Genomic DNA, 20,541 nt, shown 5'->3' with positions numbered 1-20,541 from the left:
ATTGTTATAATTATTATTATTGTTGTACAGATCTGCCTAATCTTCCGTCAGTCTGAATAACTTGATGTTTCTCCTCTTGGTGAGACGCCACTGTGAACAGAGACGACATGAGCTGAACTCCAGGTGTGAAAACACGACCGACACCAGAGATCAAGTGAGAAAATATGTTTGTAATTTGACTGAATCATCAGAACACAGTGAAACCAGCTGAGCTGTTCAGCCTCTGTACAGTGAAGACTTTTATTAGAGCAGCATCTAGTGGACATGAGAGGACCTGCAGCTGAACTCGGCTCTGACACTGAGACTCGGTGGTTGTTTCAGTCACAGTCACATAAATACACAAAAAACGCAGCGTTGGCCTTTGAATCAAACGCCGACGTCGCTGCAGTTTTCAGGACTGACCTGAGAACAAACACATGAGCAGGAGGCTGCAGTTTATTCTGGATAAAAAGTTCTATAATGTTTGTCTCAACTGATCCTAATGAGTGGTGTGATGTTCAAGTGTTTATGATCTACATGGAGGAAGAAAAAAAACCATTTGTTTCACACACACACACTATTATTATTATTATTGTTACTACATTATTATTGTCATTATTATCATTGTTCAGTGGGATTTATTTTCCTCTGTATTTTATGTTTACTAGTATCAGCTGGTTTTTATTAACTCCTGCATTTTATCTGACTTCTACTAACAGGTTTTATTTTTCACCTTATTTTCCATTAATTATGGCAAAATATTCCTGTTTTTCTGTTGTTTTCATGTGAAGCACTTGGTGCATGTAGTTTATTTGTTGTACAGCACTGCGGGCTGCGTTTCTTGTATGAAAGGTCTTAAACAAATAAAAAGTGTGTCATTATTATTTTTCTATCTTACTTCACATTTATCATAAATCCTTGACTGTCACACCAGAGCTGGAGTCATTATTCAATTATTAACTGACTGTTAAATGAATCATCAACTATTCTGATAATCAATTAATCTGTTTGAGTGTTTGAATCTGCTCTTTCCTCCTCTCTGACAGCAAACTGAATATCTTTGAGTTGTGGACGAAACAAGACACTTAACACATCATTTTCTGACATCCTATAGAGAAAACAACTAATCGTTTAATCAAGAGATGAATCTACAGATTAACTACACGACACCAATCACTGAGGCTGGTTCAGAAATAAACGTTACGGTACTTTTCATCCAGAACATCTGCAGCTGCCCTGTTCCTCAGGTCAGTCTTCACCCTGACGATGTGTGTGTGGTTTCACTGAGCTCAGGTGAGCAGCTGCAGGTGAGCAGCTGCAGGTGAGCAGCTGCAGGTGCTGCAGGATGAATCAATGTGTGTTCCAGTACTCACACTGCCGTATTATTTAGTAAAGATTTTCTACATACTGTGTCAAATGTAACACACCAACAATACCAGGATGTCCTACTGGATCACAGTTTCATTTTGCAGTAAACCAGCAGGCTTTTTTTACCCACAATTCTTTGTGATGGGTGTATGAGTAGGAGGGTCAAAGTTCAAGGTGCCATTGTTGTGAGGATGTATTATGTCCCACCTGTATGCACACTCCACACAACAGTACGTACTTTGTACAGGGAGCTGCAGAACAAGAAGTCTGTGATCTGGACTGCAGGCAGAGTCTCATACCTCAGTCTGGGTTAGTTGCTCTTGGCAGCAGCAGGAGGAGGAGGAGGAGGAGCAGTAGGAGGTGAAACGTAAGCGACGATGCCGGGCTCGGGGACGTACTCCTCTCTGGCTTTACGCAGCAGTGGGTTTGCCTTCAGACTGTACCAACCCCAGTGGATCAGCCCCAGACTCGTGCCCATCACAATCAGGACTTTGTAGCTCTTCCACAACTCTCGCAGGCCCATGACTGACAGGCACTGAGCCGGGACGCACAAACACGGACAAATGTCAGCTCCTCCTCCAAACAGAATAAAGATACGAGTCTGCTGCTGTCACTTCATAGAATACTGACAACACACACTCACATTCACTCACATTCACTCACATTCACTCACATTCACTCACATTCACAGCACTGCTGTTTAATTTTTACTAAAAAATTCACAGACACTAAACAGATACACGCTCTCATCTTTTATGATCTCGAGAGGATCAAAAGCTTTTTACTATGATCAAAAACTCACAGGGTTTAAGGATATAACTAATAATAAATCATCAGTGATTCTGATAAATGATTTACAACTAAAGAATCAATCAATTAGTCAGTTGACTTAAGATTAATCAATAACTTAGTTCTGTGTTTCTGCTGGTAACCATGACAACGAGTGTTTCACAAAACTCTGTGGTGAAGAACTCAGGAGGACAATCAAAGAATCGTCTTCCAGAATCTTTAGGAAATCATCACTCGTCTCATTCACTGATCAAATATTTGTTCTCATGTTATCACCTTGTTCTATTCAGCTTTTAATAAAAATCTAATATTCTTTTCCCCATGGAACCAAAAATGGTATCAATTATCAATTCCAGTATCAGAACGGCACTATGACAGACAGCTGTGTCTATTATTTTGTTTATTTTGTTCATTTATATCAAAGGAGGAAGCAGAGTAGGAAATTAACTTTTTGAAATGTGAACATCCACCAGCCACTGACAGATTAATATTCAGATTCACCAGCAACTCAATAATAAATGAAAGCTCCACAATGAATATAAATATTATCAAAATCACAATAAAATCACATGAAATATCCAAATGGCAGAAGCTGCATTTTTTTTTTATAAAAATAAAAAAATCCAGCAACACCAACAAATCAAAAATAATGACAATAAATTGTTGTTTTTAATCATAATGTGCAGCCACAGACTCCGGCAAAAATCACATCATCATCATTTTTATACATATCTGTTAGAAATGCAAAGCTAAAAATTGTCATACTCACTAAAATTATGACTGACATCAAACATCACAACCAAAACATCTGTTAAAATAATCACAGCAGAGCTCAGCAGTGAAGACACTCGGTCAGAGCAAATAAAACTCCTGCTTTTCAGCCTTTCAGATTTTCTTTGATTCTTATCATATTAAACTGAATATCTTTGAGTGTTAGACAGACAAAACAAGACATTTAAATAAATCACTGTCAACTCTGAGCTGTGGAAAGACCTTTTTCAGTATTCTCTACATTTTATAGACATTCCAGCCAAAAATTAAATATGACAATTAAACTTTAGTCTTTGTTGTTGTTGTTTTTTTTAAAATAATCACTAATAAATAAAACAATTTGAACAGGGGCAAATAAAAACTGACTTTGAGAAAGTGAAAAATAAACATATTTGTGCTTGTAAACATTTCAAAATTTAAAGAAAAGAGAAAATAATATTGTTATGCTAAGCTAAAGCTTCATACTAAACCATTTCAGTCAGTCCATATTTATATTTTTGTAGTTTTTAAATGGAAAACTTCAAATTCACTCAGATACTAATATAGACTGATTCATCAGCTCCCTAATTATTGTCACTTATTTATTTCTATGTTAAATTTGTTAATAAGGACTAAAATTAATGTCATTTTTACAGAGTGACATAAACACCTGAGAGAAGGTAAAGACAGACATATAACCTGTTTACTGATATTTAATATGAAGATAAATGGATCATAACAATCATTCAGTTATTATCTAACCTGCTAACACTTGTGTTAGCTAGCAAAGCTAACTGAGCCCACAGACAGACCGCCGCCATTTTATTAATGATCTGTTTACAAGTTAAACAGCAGAACTTTATCAAACATTCAAATCATGAAAGAACCTGTGCAGACAGAACAGAGGAGAACACAGGAGAACAGTAAAGAACATCTCACCTTCACAAACCAGCTGCTCCTGCTGCACCGACCATGTTGGTCCTGATCTGAGGTGTCCGACCAGCTGCCTGAACACATTAATCAGCCGCTTTCAGGTTAAAACTAACAGTTCAGCTGTAAACTGAGTCTGTTGTAAAATATAAAACATCTTAAAAGTCATATTTCGTGTCTTTTACGTGAATATTTTAATAAAGGAAACATTAAAACGAAGTGATTTTATAACGTTTTGCAGTCAGGCGACAGAGCGGCGGAACATAAAGTTCACGTGACGAACAGTCTTCAGGGAGTTTTGCCCTGAGTTTTGTCGTCCAGGCAACTTCAACCGTTTTCCTGACTGATCTGTGTTCTACTACAAAAGTTAAAAAGTGACGGAGGTGTAAATAACTTTCTGTGAATTACAGCGTTTATATTTTGTTCTTGTAATTTTACATACGAGGTTTGGAAAGATGTTAATAACATTTATCAGATTTTGTTCTTTCCTGTAGGTTAGAAATATTATGATTACAGTGACAAAGACATTCATACATTTTTTCCTTTAGATAATTTTTTCTCACCATACTCTACATTCACATATGGAAATTTACAAAAAGAAGAAATGTCAAGTTTTCAAATTCAGTATTTATGAAAGAAATGGAACAAACAATTTTCTTTTTCACAAAAACAAAAACATGAAAACAATGAATGTATGTAAAACCACTGAAGTTTCTATGTGACCTTATTGTTGCTCTCATGTTATTTATTTTAGGTCAGATGTGTGTTTTAAATGCTGCCTTTCACTTTGCTGTCTTGTTGTTTTATACCTGTTTGAATGATTCTGATGTTTTCTCTTGATTCTGTGTCAACAGTTTGATTTACAGATAAAAAACTGAAAAACAAAGGATTTAGTGAGGGATTGTGCACAAACTCAGACTGTGGTGTTTATGCACTGTAAGCTGTTTTAAATGATGAAGTCTGCAGACTGTAGATCTGCTTCCACTGTCAGACTGAGGGAGGATTTTCAAAATAAATGTTCCATTAAAGGTAGAATCAGCAGGATTTATCAGCTGCTGTTTGTAAATGTTTCATAAAGATTGTTGACACAAACATCACCACTCCTCTTTTCGGGCATAATTAATGACTAAAAAGGGATTATTTATTTATTTATTATTATTTCTTTTATATTGTGTTTCAGGAAAATCAGGAAGCTTTTTTTCACAGACTTTTAACATAAACATTTTTTTCTTTATACACACTGTATCATAAACAGAACATCAGTATTGCTGTTGAGTTCTGACAAGGATCATGTGATCATGTTTCCAGCAGCTATGTTCTAACATGTAGAATGTTTGTCCTTTACAGATTTAAAAAAAATAAGATGCAAGATGCAACTTTTCAACTTCATGTCAACTGATTTATTGAATATAACAAAACACTTTTGTTTCAACTGTTCAACATTTCAACATTTATTCATTCTTTAGTCTCAAAAATTTACAAAAATGAAACAGTCAGTTACAAAGGTTTACATTACAAAACATCATCATCATCATCATCACCATCATCATCATCATCCTGGTTCAATTTCCTGTTTCCTGTAACCTCATTACAGAAACTTCCTCAGTCTGAGGTCCTCTTATGTCAGTTTCAGATGGCATTTAGGATTTCTGGTGTTATACAGACATGTTTTGTATCTTAGGATAAGAATTTAGTTTTTACAGAAGGATCCTAACTGAAGGAATTCCTCAGTCAGATGGCATCATGACTAACAGCTGAGATCTACTCGCCATCGAGTCAGCTGGCTGTGTGGGCGGGACATCGATACCGTGTCCCCACCCTCGATCACTACTGCTCAGACTCCAAATTTATGACGACACTATAAAACCACCATAAAATCACTCTGTAATACTTACCTGCATAGTCCCACCTCCTCTCACCAAGTCATCCACACCAAAGTCTATAACTATAAAAATACAGTTCTAAAATAGTTCCAAGTCAAGTGGATGGAGGAGTCTGAACCACAGCGTTATAGCCGTGATGTTGACTCCTCCATCAGCTTGTGTGACAGGAAAAGGTTGAGAACCACTGTATTAAAGGGCAACATGGCGGCCTCTGTGGACGCAATACAAGATGATTCATTTTGAAATTGATTGTCGTGTTACGTGTTAAAATCTTACAATAACTGAGAAGAGAACTTCCTTCCTCTCCTCCACTGGCATCTGAATCCACATATGTTAATGAAGACCAGCACTAATAAAGTCATAGGAACAAATATTTCTACTGCCTGAAGTTACTCGTTATCCGTCCATACATCTATTTTCTTTTCTTCTCCCGGGATGAGGTCACAGCAGCAGCAGGCTCCTCCAGACCCTGAGGCGTTCTCAGACCAGATGGGATATATAATCCCTTCAGTGAGTCCTGGGTCTACTCCAGGGTCTCCTCCCAGTTGTGGTCGAGGAGGATCCTGATTAGATGCTGCACCACCTCAGCCGGCTCCTTTAGACACGAAGGATCAGCGGTTCAACTCCCTCTGGATGTCTGAGCTCCTCACCTGGCTGAGCCCAGACACCTTACAAAGGAAAATCATTTCAGACGCTTGTATCCATGATCTCATCCTGGTGGTCACTACCCAAAGCCACTGATGAGGGCAGGAACGAACATCGACTGGTAAACTGAAAGCTTTGCCTTCAGTTCCCTCTGAACTACGATGGTTTGGTACAACGAGGATCAGGTTTACAGCTCGAGTGAGGAGTTCTTCAGTTAAGATACGACGTCTGAGACAGGACACTGTCCACAAACTGCTTCTGTAATATGGACAAAGGATTTTTACTGTCTCTGAAACCAAACTTAAGACAAGCAGCTAGGACATGTTTCTGTAATGAGGACATTTAAAGGTCTAAAGACCCCCAAATCAAAAATACATATTTTTCCTGTGTGCAGCGCTGCTTATCCAGAGTTAGAGTAGAGATGTCTGTCAGTCATCTCTACAGCTGATATCCTCCAAACTCTGCAACTCACGCTAAAACAGTATGGATGGATAAACGGCACTACAGGCCACAGGAAAATATATATTTTTGGTTTTTGGGGAACTGTCCCTTTAACTGTTTTTTTGTGTGTAGAAACTTATAAAAATATAAAATCAGAGCTTAGAGTAAAACAGCAACAACCAAACAAAACTATTTCATTCAAAGAAAGACATCACCAGTAAAGACGCTCAGAGAAGACAGAGTGAAGACGTTTCCTCCACACCAGGAAGCTGCAACATGTCAGGCTGGACAAAATAATGAAAACCCTCAGAATCAGCTGAGCAGTAAAAAACACTTAGACAAAGATTCACATTTGTATTTTTTTGTGACTCGCTGCTGTTGTGAGTTTCTCTGGATCTGTGAACGGTCCACATGAACCATCTGGGTCGACTGGTCGGCTGGACGTCCCTGAATCCTGCTCCGGACGCTGCGCTGGCCCAGATGTTGCTCCTTCATGAAAACCACAGCCTGAGAGTCTTCATCACCGTCAGCCCTTCCTTCATGTCAGCGTGCCAACGCTTCACGCACAAGCTTAAAGAATAAAAATCAGTCCTGTGGTGGTTCAGAAACCTTTAGAAAGATTTCCATCGGATGGCAGACAGGATGGTGTGGATGAAGTAGAGGAGAGTGGCCACGTACGAGAAGACCTGAGGAGACAAAGAGAACATCAGGGGGAAATACGAATGGACGACGGCGCTGCAGGAAAAGTCAGGAGGTCACCAGGATCAGGATCATCTGAGGATCATGAAGATCTTCAACAGCCTTTCCTGAACGGAAACCACCTTTATATGAGCCAAAAATCACTCAAACAAACACTATCAGCAAAATCAGACATTTTACTCCACAGAACACAGGAGTTTTATCCATCGTTAGTTTGTCTGTGTTACTGTGTGACTCTGGTGGAACGTTTTAACACACCAGACTAACAGATGGACCAACAGCTCCTGACTTCTGTGAGCTAAAGTGACTGATTTTATCAATGGAGTTTGGTTGGTTTGTAGAAAGTGATATTTGTCTGATGTAATGGTGGTTTCCTGTCAGAAAAGTCTGTCTGACAGAAAGGTAAAGAGGTGAAAATATTCTAAATATAGTGTTCACTTAAACTGATACACATATTTTTTAAAGTGTGTAAAATACGTGTAGCTGCTGACTCTGTCCACAGCAGGACACAGATTATCTTCCTACACCGGGACTCATAGAAAGAACCTCCTAGAACCACACTTCAGATCATCTGAACCATCCCTTTAACCAATCAGTGACAAGTAATAAAATAATAATGATGTAAAAATGATCATTACCTGTAGTATCACAAATCATCACAGTTGTAATCTCAGTCAAAATAATCACAATTAGATATTTTTTCAAAATCATTCAGCCTTATTTTAAAATAGTAAAAACACGACTGTAACAAAAGTTACACATCAAGCACCTTTTTATATCGACTTTGGAAGCCAGCAGCTGGTTAGCTTAGCTTAGCATAAAGACTGGAAACAGGTGGAAACAGCTAGCCTGACTCTGACCAGAGATGACAGAACCCACCAACCAGCAGCTCCAAAACTCAACCTTTGAACATGATAGACAATGTGATAAAACATCCTTTATAAACTGTTTATGAACATTAATTAATGACTTTATCAGGTCAATAAATAATTTTTAATCATGTTCCAGATCATTTGGTCATTAATGATCATAACTTTGTGGAAAATCTTCCTAGTGCATCAAATTTGTTTATCTCACACTGTAAGAATCATTGGTTACGACTCTATTAAACTCATCATGAGTTAATGTACGACTCATGATGAACTAAGAAGTGCATTAATGTTTGTACCACATCAGTAAATAATAAAGAGTCTATAGGTCGAAGCCACATGTTTTACTACTGTCTAAATTATGATCAGCATGTGTTTTAATGAATTATTAGCTCATGATTTCACTGACTTCACTTGGTGAGACACATGACTGTTAGCTTGTTGTTCATGAGACTGGAACATTCCTGTTTGAGGCTCACAGTAGAGTCCTGCACCAGGTTGGGTACCCACAGGTACCTGACGGGTGACCCGCAAAAACACTGTGGAATGAGTAGAAAATCTATTTATATTAACTAATGGGTGCGGACACGGGTAAAAAATTACAGGTGGGCAGCAGGTGAGAACCATAATTTAACATATACAATACAAGAATATGCTTTTTCATTTAGCAATCAGAGCTGAAAATAATTGTTTTAGTGCTTTAAACATTTAATACTGAAGCCTAATCAGACCACAGGATTTTATTGTGAAAAGCTGCAACCTAATCTTTGACCTCACATCCTGCCAGACAGTGGCGTCACTGTGTCCTTTAGCAGCAATGAAACTGATGACAGAAAGGTAAAATTAACCAGCGGAGGTCAAGTTGGACATTTGGGAGGATTATGGTGAAGCTCAAAGACTGTGAGAATAATGTTGTCAGTGACTTTAGCTTTTGATAGCCGTAAGCTAGGCATGTCGTCACTATGGAAACACAAGCTGCAGGAGGACAGGTGCTGTACCTGTAGAGAACACAAGTCAGTGACAAGTTCTGGGCAGGTTTGGATTGGACTTCAAGATAATTGTGGGTAACGGGTTGGTTCTTGATCTCAGCTTTGTGGGTGCGGGCGGGTTTGCAAAGCTGGACCCGTCCAGGATTCAAAGGAGGGACACTGCAGGTGGGTTCTGCTGTTTCAGAGTACTGCAGTATTTATTGAGCTACTGCTGTAGCAGAATCAAAATCAAGAACCATAACCACCAATAATTAATAATAGATGGGCTGCGTCTGATGATACATATACAAGGTTTATACTGTACTGTAAACAAGATGTTGCTATTTTCATCATGTAATCATCATTTTAGTAAAACTGTCATTGTATAAAGAAACTCACTCACCACTGCAGAGATGTCCAGCTGGTAGTTTTGGAAGTTGGTCCCGTCTTTCATCTCCAAGGTCACTTTGGCCAAAGCCACTGAAGCGCTGAGGTAGAAGAAGGCGGCGATGCCGTGATACGCAAAGTCCTGACGGACAAAGAGGAGGAAGACAAAAGGCCGACGTCAGTCAGAGTTATGAGCAGAACGTGACGTTAACTGTCTGCTCTGTCAAAACACACACAAACACTGTTACACAACTCTGTTTAAGACTGGTGTGTCATGGTGTCGTGTTGCATTCACACACTCGTTTGTTTAGTGTTGGTCTGTTTGTAACAGAGGAGAACAGATTAGTTTGGCTTTAAGTTTCCATTTATTAAAGGAACAGGTTTTCCTGTAGTGCTGTAGTTTTGATGTGAGCTGCAGATTTTTGTAGATATGATCTGTGGAGATCTCTGACTTCTCTCCAGTGTCATGGAATTAGATGAGACTCAGCTCATGGAGCTCAAAGAACCAGACAATGCTTTTGAAAAACTCAACAGCAACGTCTCTTTGCAGAAATCATGACTCTGCTGCTCAGAATAACCCACAGATCTTACTGTGAGCAGTTTCATGTAGGAACTACTTTCTGTCTGCAGCAGAATCTACCGGAACTTCTTTATTTCTACTAGAAAGAAAATAAAACTGCTCACAAAAAGGTCTGTGGATTATCTTCAGTAACCAGGTCATGATTTTTGGAAAGAGATGCTGTTTTTGAATTAAAATGAACATCACTACAGGGAAGAGGAAGAATATGTACTTTTGATTTTGAGGTGAAGTGTCCCTTTAAGGTAGTTTTAGAGGAGACTTTGTTGAAAACTTTCCCTCCCACGTTCAGAACAGATCCAGTGGGTTGAGAACTGATCAAATCCTGCTTTAGGTCCAATTTATTCTGTTAGAGATGCAACATGAGATGAACTCATGAACAATTATTTTCTTTTTTTTAATGTCTTTGTTTTGTCCACATTTTAAAAATGTTCAGTTTTCTGTCAGAGAAGAAAACTCAGAGCTTTTTCTCTTAAAAAAATACTCAAACCATTTCATCAATAATGAGAATAGTATTAGTAGAACAGTCTAACTGATCTCTGTCCAGCAGCCATCAAACACATTTTTAATTCAGCTTTCCTGCCGGTGAGTCCTGCATGTGGCTTCAAACGTCCCTGAGACGTTAGAGGAACAAAGTGAAACTCGTGTCTGAGTCTTCGGCCTGATGGAGGACGTGATGAGCAGGAGTGAAGGCTGAAAAACAGATGGTGCAGACTTACAGCTGCAGCCCAGCTGCCTTTGTTATGATGCCCCCCGCAGGCGAACACCACCATCCAGATAAACGTCATGACGAAGCAGAAGACGGACACGAACATGACCCAGCCCTGAGGGTTCGCCGGCACCACCAGCGTGCACGCCACCAGGATCCACACCAGACCACCGAAGATCTGCAGGAGACATGTGAGAGAGATAATTATTATTTTTATTATTATATTATTATTATTGAATATTGATTTTTGGGGTTAGTAACCAAGCTGGATAACGTACGGTGAACCCTGCCAAAGTAGTTTTTGTGCCTTTATTTTGTTAGTCTGTTGCTAACTTGACTGTGGAGTCGTGTTAAACCTTCAGCTCAGTGTCGGAGGGTCACAGGTTACAAAGTCAACAAGTTCAGAGAACATCAGTCACCTTTTTATTTAATTCAGTTCCTCTGGTGTTTGGTTGAGTTTTCAGATAAGCCGTCTGTTACGTCACAATTTTATTTCTTTCCAGCAAGATGTATGTAGTAATGCATCGAACAAATCCCTCATTATCAAATATGTGACACATATCTGACAGTAATCTTGTAATGTAATGGGTTACTTTTAAAAGTATCCTTCCTCAACACTGCTACTGCGTCACAGTTTGAAGTCCACTGTGTGAAACCCAAAAAGATTCAGTTTAAACTCACTGTACGTTCTGCCACTCAGGGTCCCTCACATTAAAACAATAACAAAAAACTAGTGAGGGATCATGGGAGTTGTTGTCTTCACTGTTAAACAACCACTGAAGGTGATGAAAATCTGTCTGATGAGATTCAGTCATGGAGTCACACTGTTACCTTGAATAAAGTACAGATTTCTTTGGTTTTCTCTGCTGCTGGAAACATTTGGGATAATTTTAGTACACAACTCAACAACATACACATACATATATGTATATATATATATATACTTTTTACACTTACTTTTATAATTTATACTTTATATTATCCCACATTATACCTTTCTCACACGAGTATTAGCATTGTTAGTATCTCTATTTTTTTTTTATTGTGTTGCCTAGTTTTTGTTGTTCTTTTCCTTATTTACTATCCTGTTTAACTTTTGTACAGAGGTGGTCAGTTATTTTTCATGAGAAACTGATCAGGCTGCTGTGGGTCAGACACTAATGATATAAAGTCCTAACTGATGACCAAACCTCGAATAATGGAACGATCAGAAATGTTCTGTATAGGACTTTTCTGCTGTTGCTCACTTTTTCTCAATCGTCATGTGATGAATTGTGGGTTAATATTTTGTTTTGTCAAAAACGTGATGTTTGACAGTGAATCATGCTGCAGGTTGTAATGATAGGAGCAGAAACAGTAGAAGAAGAACAACAGAAACAACATGGATGTTCAGCACTGAGTGAATAAAGTTACAGTTTAATATAAAGATTCAGTTCATTATCATTAACACTGAGCCCTTTCAAAATAAAGGTCTGATAACAGTTTAATGTTGTGAAAAATGCTGTTGACTGTCTTTACTAGACTTTTATTTTTTGGTATTTCCATGACGGTCCTGTGGGGCCACATGAAACCTTTCAGTGAGTCTGAAAGTTTTCCACACAGGAATAAATAAAAAACTACTTACCAACATACCTATAATATTTGTCTCATGTTTGTATTCATTTTAATCCAGAGATGTTTCATATTATAGCTCTGAATGAAAAAAAATCAAGCAGAACATCTGAGACTCCTGAGAAATGAAGTTTTTTAATTAAAAAATGACAGAAACAATCACCTGAATCTTTCTGCTGACAGACTGGTTGGTTGTTTCAGGTGTGAACTGACAGTCGGATGTGTTTCAGTCCTGACTGTCTGACTCAGCTGAGACCTCAGTGATAGTTCAGTCTTCATCATGAGGTCCATGTTTAAAGAAAACTCACGTCAGCACAGCGTGAGGACATTTAACATCATCCTGATCTGATCCGTGCAGCAGCTTCTCTTATTTCAGTTAAATGACTTCTTGTTTCAGGTCTTTGTTTCCATTATTTTGTCCACCCTGTGTTTCCAGCACGGAGCAGGGCGTCGCCGCCTTCGTTCACTCTACACCTCTGATGATTGACAGGCTGCATTATTGATGGAGCTCCACCAGACTCCACCTGTTTCTGTGTGTGTGTGTGTGTGTGTGTGTGTGTGTGTGTTTATGCATGAGTTGATGTGAAAACACCTGCAGCATTCCTGCTCTGTTCACGCTGCACCGCTGACGTCTCTTCATGTTATCATATTTTCATTCCGATCTGTCCTCCATCACACGTTCACTGCAGGAATAAAATCTGACCTCTGACCTCTGACCTCTGACAGACTGTCTCTGCCTGCTAGAACATTTTGAAGGTAACATTTCTGTGAAAAGTGTTTTAAAGTATGACATATAACTTTTTTCAGTATTTTTATGTTGATTAGATTATAATTTTGACTCTTGCTCAGTCAGAAATCTACTTTCCTGAAGTCAGTTTTTACTTTACTTGACTTTACTTCTGTACAGATTATTTTATTTATTAGGAGTTATTGTCAGGATGCCATTCGCCATGAGTCCAACATCCATGTGTGCTGGATTTACACCTTTACTGTGTCACTACAGAAAGTGGTGGTCCTATTTTTTTATTTTAAATAAATTAAAATACTCTGATCAATGATTAAAATTTCAAACCTGTATTTAAGGTCAAACTGTTCACTCTAAGCAGATTATTATTATTATTATTAATAATAATAATTAATAATAATAATATTATATGATAAGAAAATGTATTATTTCTCTTTAATTATTATCTATATTATTGTTGAAACAGATTCAATATTTACTGAATTTTACTGACAGTTAAAACACTTTTCAAACAAGTGTATAAATTAAATGACTGTATTGTTTAATTCAAATTCACTGTAATACAGTGCAGCAGTGGATATAAACCATAACTTCCTGCAGTTTCACTGCTGCATCTCATTGGCTCGTTTTCATCAGCTGGTCATAAGATTAAAGACGATGATTTGATGTTTAAACTGACTGTCAGTATTTCAGTCAGCTGGCAGCTGAAAGTCTGAAGTCTCATGGAAGTAAAGTTTAAATGAAAAAAACAATAGAATAACTGTGGTTTTAAAATTGTTTTCTGTTTCATGTATAAAAAAACACAAAATGAACCCAGTATTACTCGACTAATGTAAAATATATAAAAAGTATTTGTAGAGGAGTGATTCTGTCTGTCTGTCTTCACTTCACTGTTTGTGTGTCACATAAATAAATGAATGAATTTTTAGTATTGTGTCGTACACGAGTCACCAACAGAGCAGAAACCAGAGCAGCAACATCCGTTACAATTAATGTTAAATAAATAAACATCCTGACGCTTTTTTCAAAGTTTGTAAACAAAGTTAGACAAACATTATAAACATTAAAGTTAATCAGCAGCCGCGTCGTCATCAGAGAACCAGAACGTTTCTGGACTTTGAACAGACATTTCATTGATTATCAGTTTTCTGAACTGATCATAAAAAGGACGATACAGAAGAAAATGTGATTTCTTCTCAGCTTGTCCTGATTGGCTGAGCCTGTCGTCCTCCTGCTGTCAGCTGAGGAGATAAACACCTCGGACTTCTCACTCAGTTTGCTCCAACATCACACTCACACCTGTTACTGTCTTCAACATGAACACACCTGCAACAAAATATCTTTCAACCGTTTTGCCTCAAATCTAACAAATAACTTCTTTCTAATTTTGTTTATGCTGCATGATAAATTATTATATTGTAACTCAGCTTCCTCAGAATATAATAAATCTCTTTAATCCACAGAGAATTGTGCATTTTATTTCAAAGAAAAACCTTCTTATTAACTTCTGACATTTTAAACAGATGATTCCACAGTTTGATCGTTTCATATTTTCACCTTATTGAAGCAGGAATCAAACCCAGATGAGCCTGAACAGAAGCAAACTAAAGACCAGCGTGCAGCTCATTCTTTAAAATATATTTGTATTGACAGTGAATCTTTCATGTTTGTCACATTGACCTGATTTATTTACAAACATTACAGGAGGAATCGCAGCTTTAAATGCGTCATGTCTTTGAGCAACATCACGGATTGTTCCTTTAATAAAAACACAGAATGTCTCTTTATGTTACTTGACTTTTTAATAAGGTGAAGTGAAATCAGTGAAGTGCAGCAGCTTCAGTCAGCTGATGAACCAGGAGAGGAGAGATGCTCGAATATTTCCTCTTCTTCAGAACAGCAGGCAGCTTATTAACTCTTCTAACTGTTCACACTTTCTCACTTTAGTTTGAGATCATTATTAAACCGGTTTATAATGCGGGACGTTTTCACGCAGACAGAACCGCCTCCTGTCGGATAAATCTGTTTAAATAAAGTTTGATTCTTACCAGCTCGGGCAGGTAGAGGATGTCGGGGATGGTCGTACATATTCCGACCCCGCTGGGGAGGTTTCCCATGGTGGCAGTGTTGGAGGCCATCCTGCTGCTGCTGCTGCTGCTGCGGGACTGAAGCGGGACTGAAGCGGGACTCACAGCTGCTGCGGGGTAAACCGGGAGGAGCCGACAGGAAAAACCGGAATCCCCATCAGCCGAGCGGAGACACGCCCGACGGCCCGAACACCGGAGCGTCTGTGGGTCCGCTGAGCTCCGCTGCACGTCCGAGTCTGGACTGAGAGACAAACCGCCAGAGTCCGAGCGGCGTGACTCTTTATCACCATGACAACCGGCAGCAGCTCCGCATCCAGCAGCAGCAGCAACAACAAACAACAACAAACAAGCAAACAGCTGACAATAACAAGAGACAAACAACAACAAAAACAAACAAGCAAACAGCTGACAATAACAACAGACAAACAACAACAACAACAAACAACAACAAACAAACAAACAGCTGACCATAACAACAGACAAACAACAGACAACAGACAACAACAAACAAGCAGACAAACAACAGACAACAACAAAAACAACAAACAACAGACAAAAACAAACAACAACAAACAAGCAACAGACAACAACAATAACAACAAACAACAGACAGCAGACAATAATAACAGTCAAACAAACAATGACAAACCATGACAAACCATGATAAACAAGCAACAGACAATAACAATAACAACAAATAACAACAAACAACTGACAATAACAACAAACCACAGTAAACAAGCAACAAACAAATAAACACAGAACAACAACAGACAACAAATTTTTTCATCTGATTCAAACATTTTCACACAGACTTACAGCCAGTCGTACGTTAAAAGACTGTTAAAAAGAAGCAGGAGGAGATTTTTATTCTACATGATTTTATTTGTGACTTTATATTTTGTGGTTCTATTTGTGGAAACAACACTTTAAAAACAATAAAAGTTCCTTAAAGGGTGCTGGAAAGTGCTCCGACTGGGGACCCCATCATTCTACTGGAGGACTTCAACGCCCACATGGGTGGCGACAGTGTTACCTGGAGGGGCGTGATTCGGACGAACGGCCCCCCGATCTGAACCCGAGCGGTATTCTGTTATTGGACTTCTGTGCTAGTCACAGTTTGTCCATAACGAACACCATGTTCAAGCATAAGGGTGTCCATCAGTGCACTTGGCACGGGGACGCCCTAGGTCGGAGGTAGACTGGGGTGGTGGTCCCTCTATTTAAGAAAGGGGACCAGAGGGTGTGCTTCAACTACAGGGGGATCACAGTCCTCAGCCTCCCTGGTAAACTCTATTCCAGGGTACTGCAGAGGAGAATTCGGCTGATAGTCGAACCTTGGATCCAGGAGGAACAATGTGGTTTTCGTCCTGGTCGTGGAACACTGGACCAGCTCTCTAACCTCCGCAGGGTGCTTGAGGGTTCATGGGAGTTTGCCCAACCAGTCCACATGTGTTTTGTGGACTTGGAGAAGGCATTTGACCGTGTCCCTCGTGGCGTTCTGTGGGAGGTGCTTCGGGAGTATGGAGTTCGGGGCTCTTTGTTAAGGGGCATACGGTCTCTGTATGACCGGAGCAGGAGCTTGGTTCGCATTGCTGGCAGTAAGTCAGACCTGTTCCCAGTGCATGTTGGACTCTGGCAGGGCTGCCCTTTGTCACCGGTTCTGTTCATTATTTTTATGGACAGAATTTCTAGGCGCAGCCAGGGGCCGGAGGGAGTCCGGTTTGGGGACCACAGGATTTCATCTCTGCTTTTTGCGGATGTTGTCCTGTTGGCTCCTTCAAACCGGACCTTTAGCAGGTACGGGGGCGGTTTGCATCTGAGTACCAAGTGGCTAGGATGGGAATCAGCACCTCCAAGTCCAAGGCCATGGTTCTTGACCGGAAAAAGGTGGCTTGCCCCCTCCAGGTCGGAGGAGACTTACTGCCTCAAGTGGAGGAGTTCAAGTATCTTGGGGTCTTGTTCACGAGTGAGGGGAGGATGGAGCGTGAGACTGACAGAGGGATCAGTGCGGCGGCAGCAGTAATGCGGTCGTTGCACCGGTCCGTCGTGGGAAAGAATTTATCAGACTAGGAGAGGAGCTCAGAGTAGAGCTGCTGCTCCTCCACATCGAGAGGAGCCAGCTGAGGTGGCTCAGGTATCTATCTCCTGGACGTCTCCCTGGGGAGGTGTTCTGGCCTGGGAACGCCTTGGGATCCTCCCAGAAGACCTGGAGAAAGTATCCGGGGAGAGGGAAGTCTGGGCATCCCTGCTTAGACTGCTGCCACTGCGACCCGGCCCCGGATAAGCAGAAGAAGATGGATGGATATTAATTTATTTATTTAAAATTTTCTCCCCAGTTTAGTCTTTTTTATTTGCGGTTCCCTGCATGTATTGTCCCCATCACTAAAAACTCTTACTGTTTGATACACAAAGGGAAGCTTGTTAAGAAAGATTTGGGCCTGTAATCAGGTTCAGGTTGAAATATGCTAATGAGGGTCAGGTTCAGGTCAGTTTCGAACAGAATTTCAGGCCTCGACAGGCTCAACTTTTCATGCACGATTAAAGCACTAATGTAAATCTGAGACTTGAAGGTGGTTGAAAGTTGATGTTGTCTCTTTTGATGGAGCTTGGCTAACAGTTTGGTCTTTGTGCCAAGTTAAACATCCATCGTTTGATAAGACGGCAGGCTAACAGGAGCCAGTAGGACACCTGCTCTACAGCAGCATGTTTAACTGAAATATAAGATACCTTGGTGTTTGTTACGTGCTCCATCTGAGCTGTGACCCTGCAGTTTGTCACAGCTCACACTGTAAACAACAGCACCATGGAAACAACAAGCATCTGGTTTGGCAGGCGAGCTGTCGGACAAACACCTCAGATAATTGCCCAGCTGGATCTGATTTCAGCTGCTGTCATCTGATGCTCCTGCCTGGGAAACCTACTCCTGATGGAGACAACAGCGTGTGGACATGAGACAGAGGGGACGAGGACTCCTGAGACAAAACCTGCTCCAAATCTGTGTCCATACAGGAACCAGAACTCCTATGTTGTTTCTCCAAACTACAAATCCTCTGGAATACATTCAGTTCAGCTCTGTTCTGTGACAGTTCACACACTGAGAGTGATTATTGTCATACTTTGTTGTTTTTATGTCCTTTCTTTCAGTGTAACTCTGAACATTTGGTGTAGACGTCACAAACACACTGGAAAACTGGCTTTCTGGGGGACTGTTGTGGCCTAAAATGTCTGATTTCATGGCAGCTATGCTAAAGAACTGTGATGCATGTTGCAATATTTTCTGTGTCTTCTGCAGTGCAATTCTGTGAGCAAGTGAAAATTCTAAAGAAAAGTTTTGATGTTGTTGTTGTTGTTGTTGTTGTTGTTGTTGTTGTTGTATGATTCACATTAAATTAAAGGCAACTTGTTCCAGTCAGAAATAAACTGTTCTTGACAAAAAGGCTCAGGATTACAAAATTCCACACAGAAGCAAATGTTTTTGAGCACAAACTCAGAAAAAAACAGCAGCACAAAATTATACAGATGTAGTACTGATGTAGTTTTGCACATGAGACTGCTATGATTCACAGGAAGCTATGAGGACTGGAAAAAGTTATTGTGACTGAATGGAATTTCAAGGTTGTGCAGAATTCACAGTTGTTGAATTTGCATGAATTGTTGCAATCACAGATACAAATAATACATTTAACCTCTGAATTATACTGTTTTTTAAATCTATTTTAAATAGATATTATTGAAGGAAAGAAGAAAAACATCAATATAAGAAGTGAGCCTAACCCTTCGAGTGTATATCATATATATCATATACATACGGCCTGTGGCTTTATGGACTCATCTTCCAGACGTATTTGACGATGCATCCCGCTGCTCCAGGATTCAGTTTCCACACAGTGATGCAACCTGAGCTGCAGGTAAATTCCTCCTTTTCCTCGGTGCTCTATTGTCCTGCTGATGGTGTTATTGGATAATGAGCCGCCTGCTGCAGAGTCACTGTGTTATCTAATCTTCAGCTCAGTCAGCGGACTGAGCTCAGTGCTGAATACTTCATGAAAAGATGATAAATGCTACCATTCTGGATCAATATGTCAATCGATCAAACTGGTGGTTACAGTGTGATGTTTGTAAGTTCAGCCATTTACTCTGATAACTTCTTATCAACAGAGATCTGCTTTAACGTCGGAGACTCCTGCATGAAGGTGTGGATGTAACGTGGAACCAAAGTTCTCCGGTGTGAGTTCTGCTCAGAAACGTTTAGCCGTATGCTGTTAGCAACAAGCACTGAGTCAGTCAGTCACATGATGATGAAAGCAAATGAAACATCAGGGCTGAAGACCAAAGAAAAATTTGTGTTTCTGGTCACATCTGTCAGTTTTCCATCCCAGTGTAGATGAAACCACGCCCACTTCCACGTGATGCAGCATATGAGAGCCAATTAGAATCAGCCTCTCACAGAGCAGGTTGTAAGATGTAGTTTGCGTGGGCTGCTGCCGCTCCTCTCACAGGAGCTGCCATCTTGGCACTACGCTGCTGAAACCAAGTGCTGGATGTCCCAGTGTGTGCAGTGTCCGCCCTCCCTGCGAACGCCCGTCCCGTCCCCTCTGTCTCACCCAAGGACACTCTGTGAAGAGCAGAGAGTGATCCTGAAGGGCAGCAGGGCAGGTGAGAGTGACTGACACAGTCTGTATCAGCTCCAAGGCTACCATAGTGTTGTCATGTGTAAATGGGCGGGGTTTGGAAAAAAGATATACTCTTAAGAGATCTAAAATCCAAAAAAATTCTCCCAGGAAATTCCCTAGAAGTGAAAACTAATGTGTCTTTATCTTTGTGCTGTACGTCTCTACGTTGAAGATATTCTTGGGTATTTTAATGGAATTTCAGAGTTCAGAGTCTTTTCCTGCAGAATGATTAAATGGTTGATGACTCATCCTGCGTTACTAAGTTTGCGTCCAATGAAACTTTTCCTTGTTCATCACACAGTGGAACATGAAGGGGTCATACATCTGTTCACAGCAGACTGCAGTGTTTCTGTTTCTTGTTGTGGTTTGGATTGAACTGAAAAGTCCGTTTGGCCCAGAAGCAACACTCATGAACACACAAATACATG

At 39.9% G+C, this 20,541-nt stretch overlaps 2 protein-coding genes across 2 annotated transcripts in view; both read right to left on the bottom strand.

Annotated features, from left to right (window-relative positions):
- Window positions 1-3,983, bottom strand: part of LOC146329312 (uncharacterized) — a 4,773-nt gene extending 790 nt beyond the window's left edge. Inside the window, exons 1-2 of the mRNA XM_084714581.1 lie at window positions 3,826-3,983; window positions 1,647-1,882 (exon numbers count right to left, since the gene is read on the bottom strand). Of these exons, the coding sequence (XP_084570707.1) occupies window positions 1,658-1,882; window positions 3,826-3,903 (303 nt within the window). The 5' untranslated portion in view covers window positions 3,904-3,983 and the 3' untranslated portion in view covers window positions 1,647-1,657. The remainder of the gene's footprint in view (window positions 1-1,646; window positions 1,883-3,825) is intronic.
- A 1,254-nt stretch (window positions 3,984-5,237) lies between these two features.
- Window positions 5,238-15,522, bottom strand: LOC146329311 (myelin and lymphocyte protein-like). Its single transcript, XM_084714580.1, has 4 exons — window positions 15,399-15,522; window positions 11,005-11,172; window positions 9,725-9,850; window positions 5,238-7,471 (listed from the first exon to the last, which is right to left on the bottom strand). The coding sequence occupies exons 1-4, from the start codon at window positions 15,486-15,488 to the stop codon at window positions 7,397-7,399; spliced, it is 459 nt and encodes a 152-aa protein (XP_084570706.1). The 5' UTR covers window positions 15,489-15,522; the 3' UTR covers window positions 5,238-7,396.
- Window positions 15,523-20,541: the final 5,019 nt, after the last annotated feature.

This window comes from Lutjanus erythropterus, chromosome 3, assembly GCF_056507025.1.
Source record: "Lutjanus erythropterus isolate fLutEry1 chromosome 3, fLutEry1.hap2, whole genome shotgun sequence".
NCBI classification, from domain to species: domain Eukaryota; kingdom Metazoa; phylum Chordata; class Actinopteri; order Lutjaniformes; family Lutjanidae; genus Lutjanus; species Lutjanus erythropterus.
The sequence above is the reverse complement of the archived record's forward strand: the minus strand, read 5'-3'. Positions and strand labels throughout refer to the sequence as shown.

Bases quoted from the DNA above. Each gene is read 5' to 3' on its own strand.
- LOC146329311 (XM_084714580.1), bottom strand. From the start codon at position 15,488: ATGGCCTCCAACACTGCCACCATGGGAAACCTCCCCAGCGGGGTCGGA. The intron at 9,851-11,004 runs GTAAGTCTGCAC...TTTGTCCGTCAG, and splicing joins AAGGCAGCTGGGCTGCAGCT to GACTTTGCGTATCACGGCAT. The intron at 7,472-9,724 runs GTGAGTGAGTTT...TTGTCTCCTCAG, and splicing joins AGCTGGACATCTCTGCAGTG to GTCTTCTCGTACGTGGCCAC.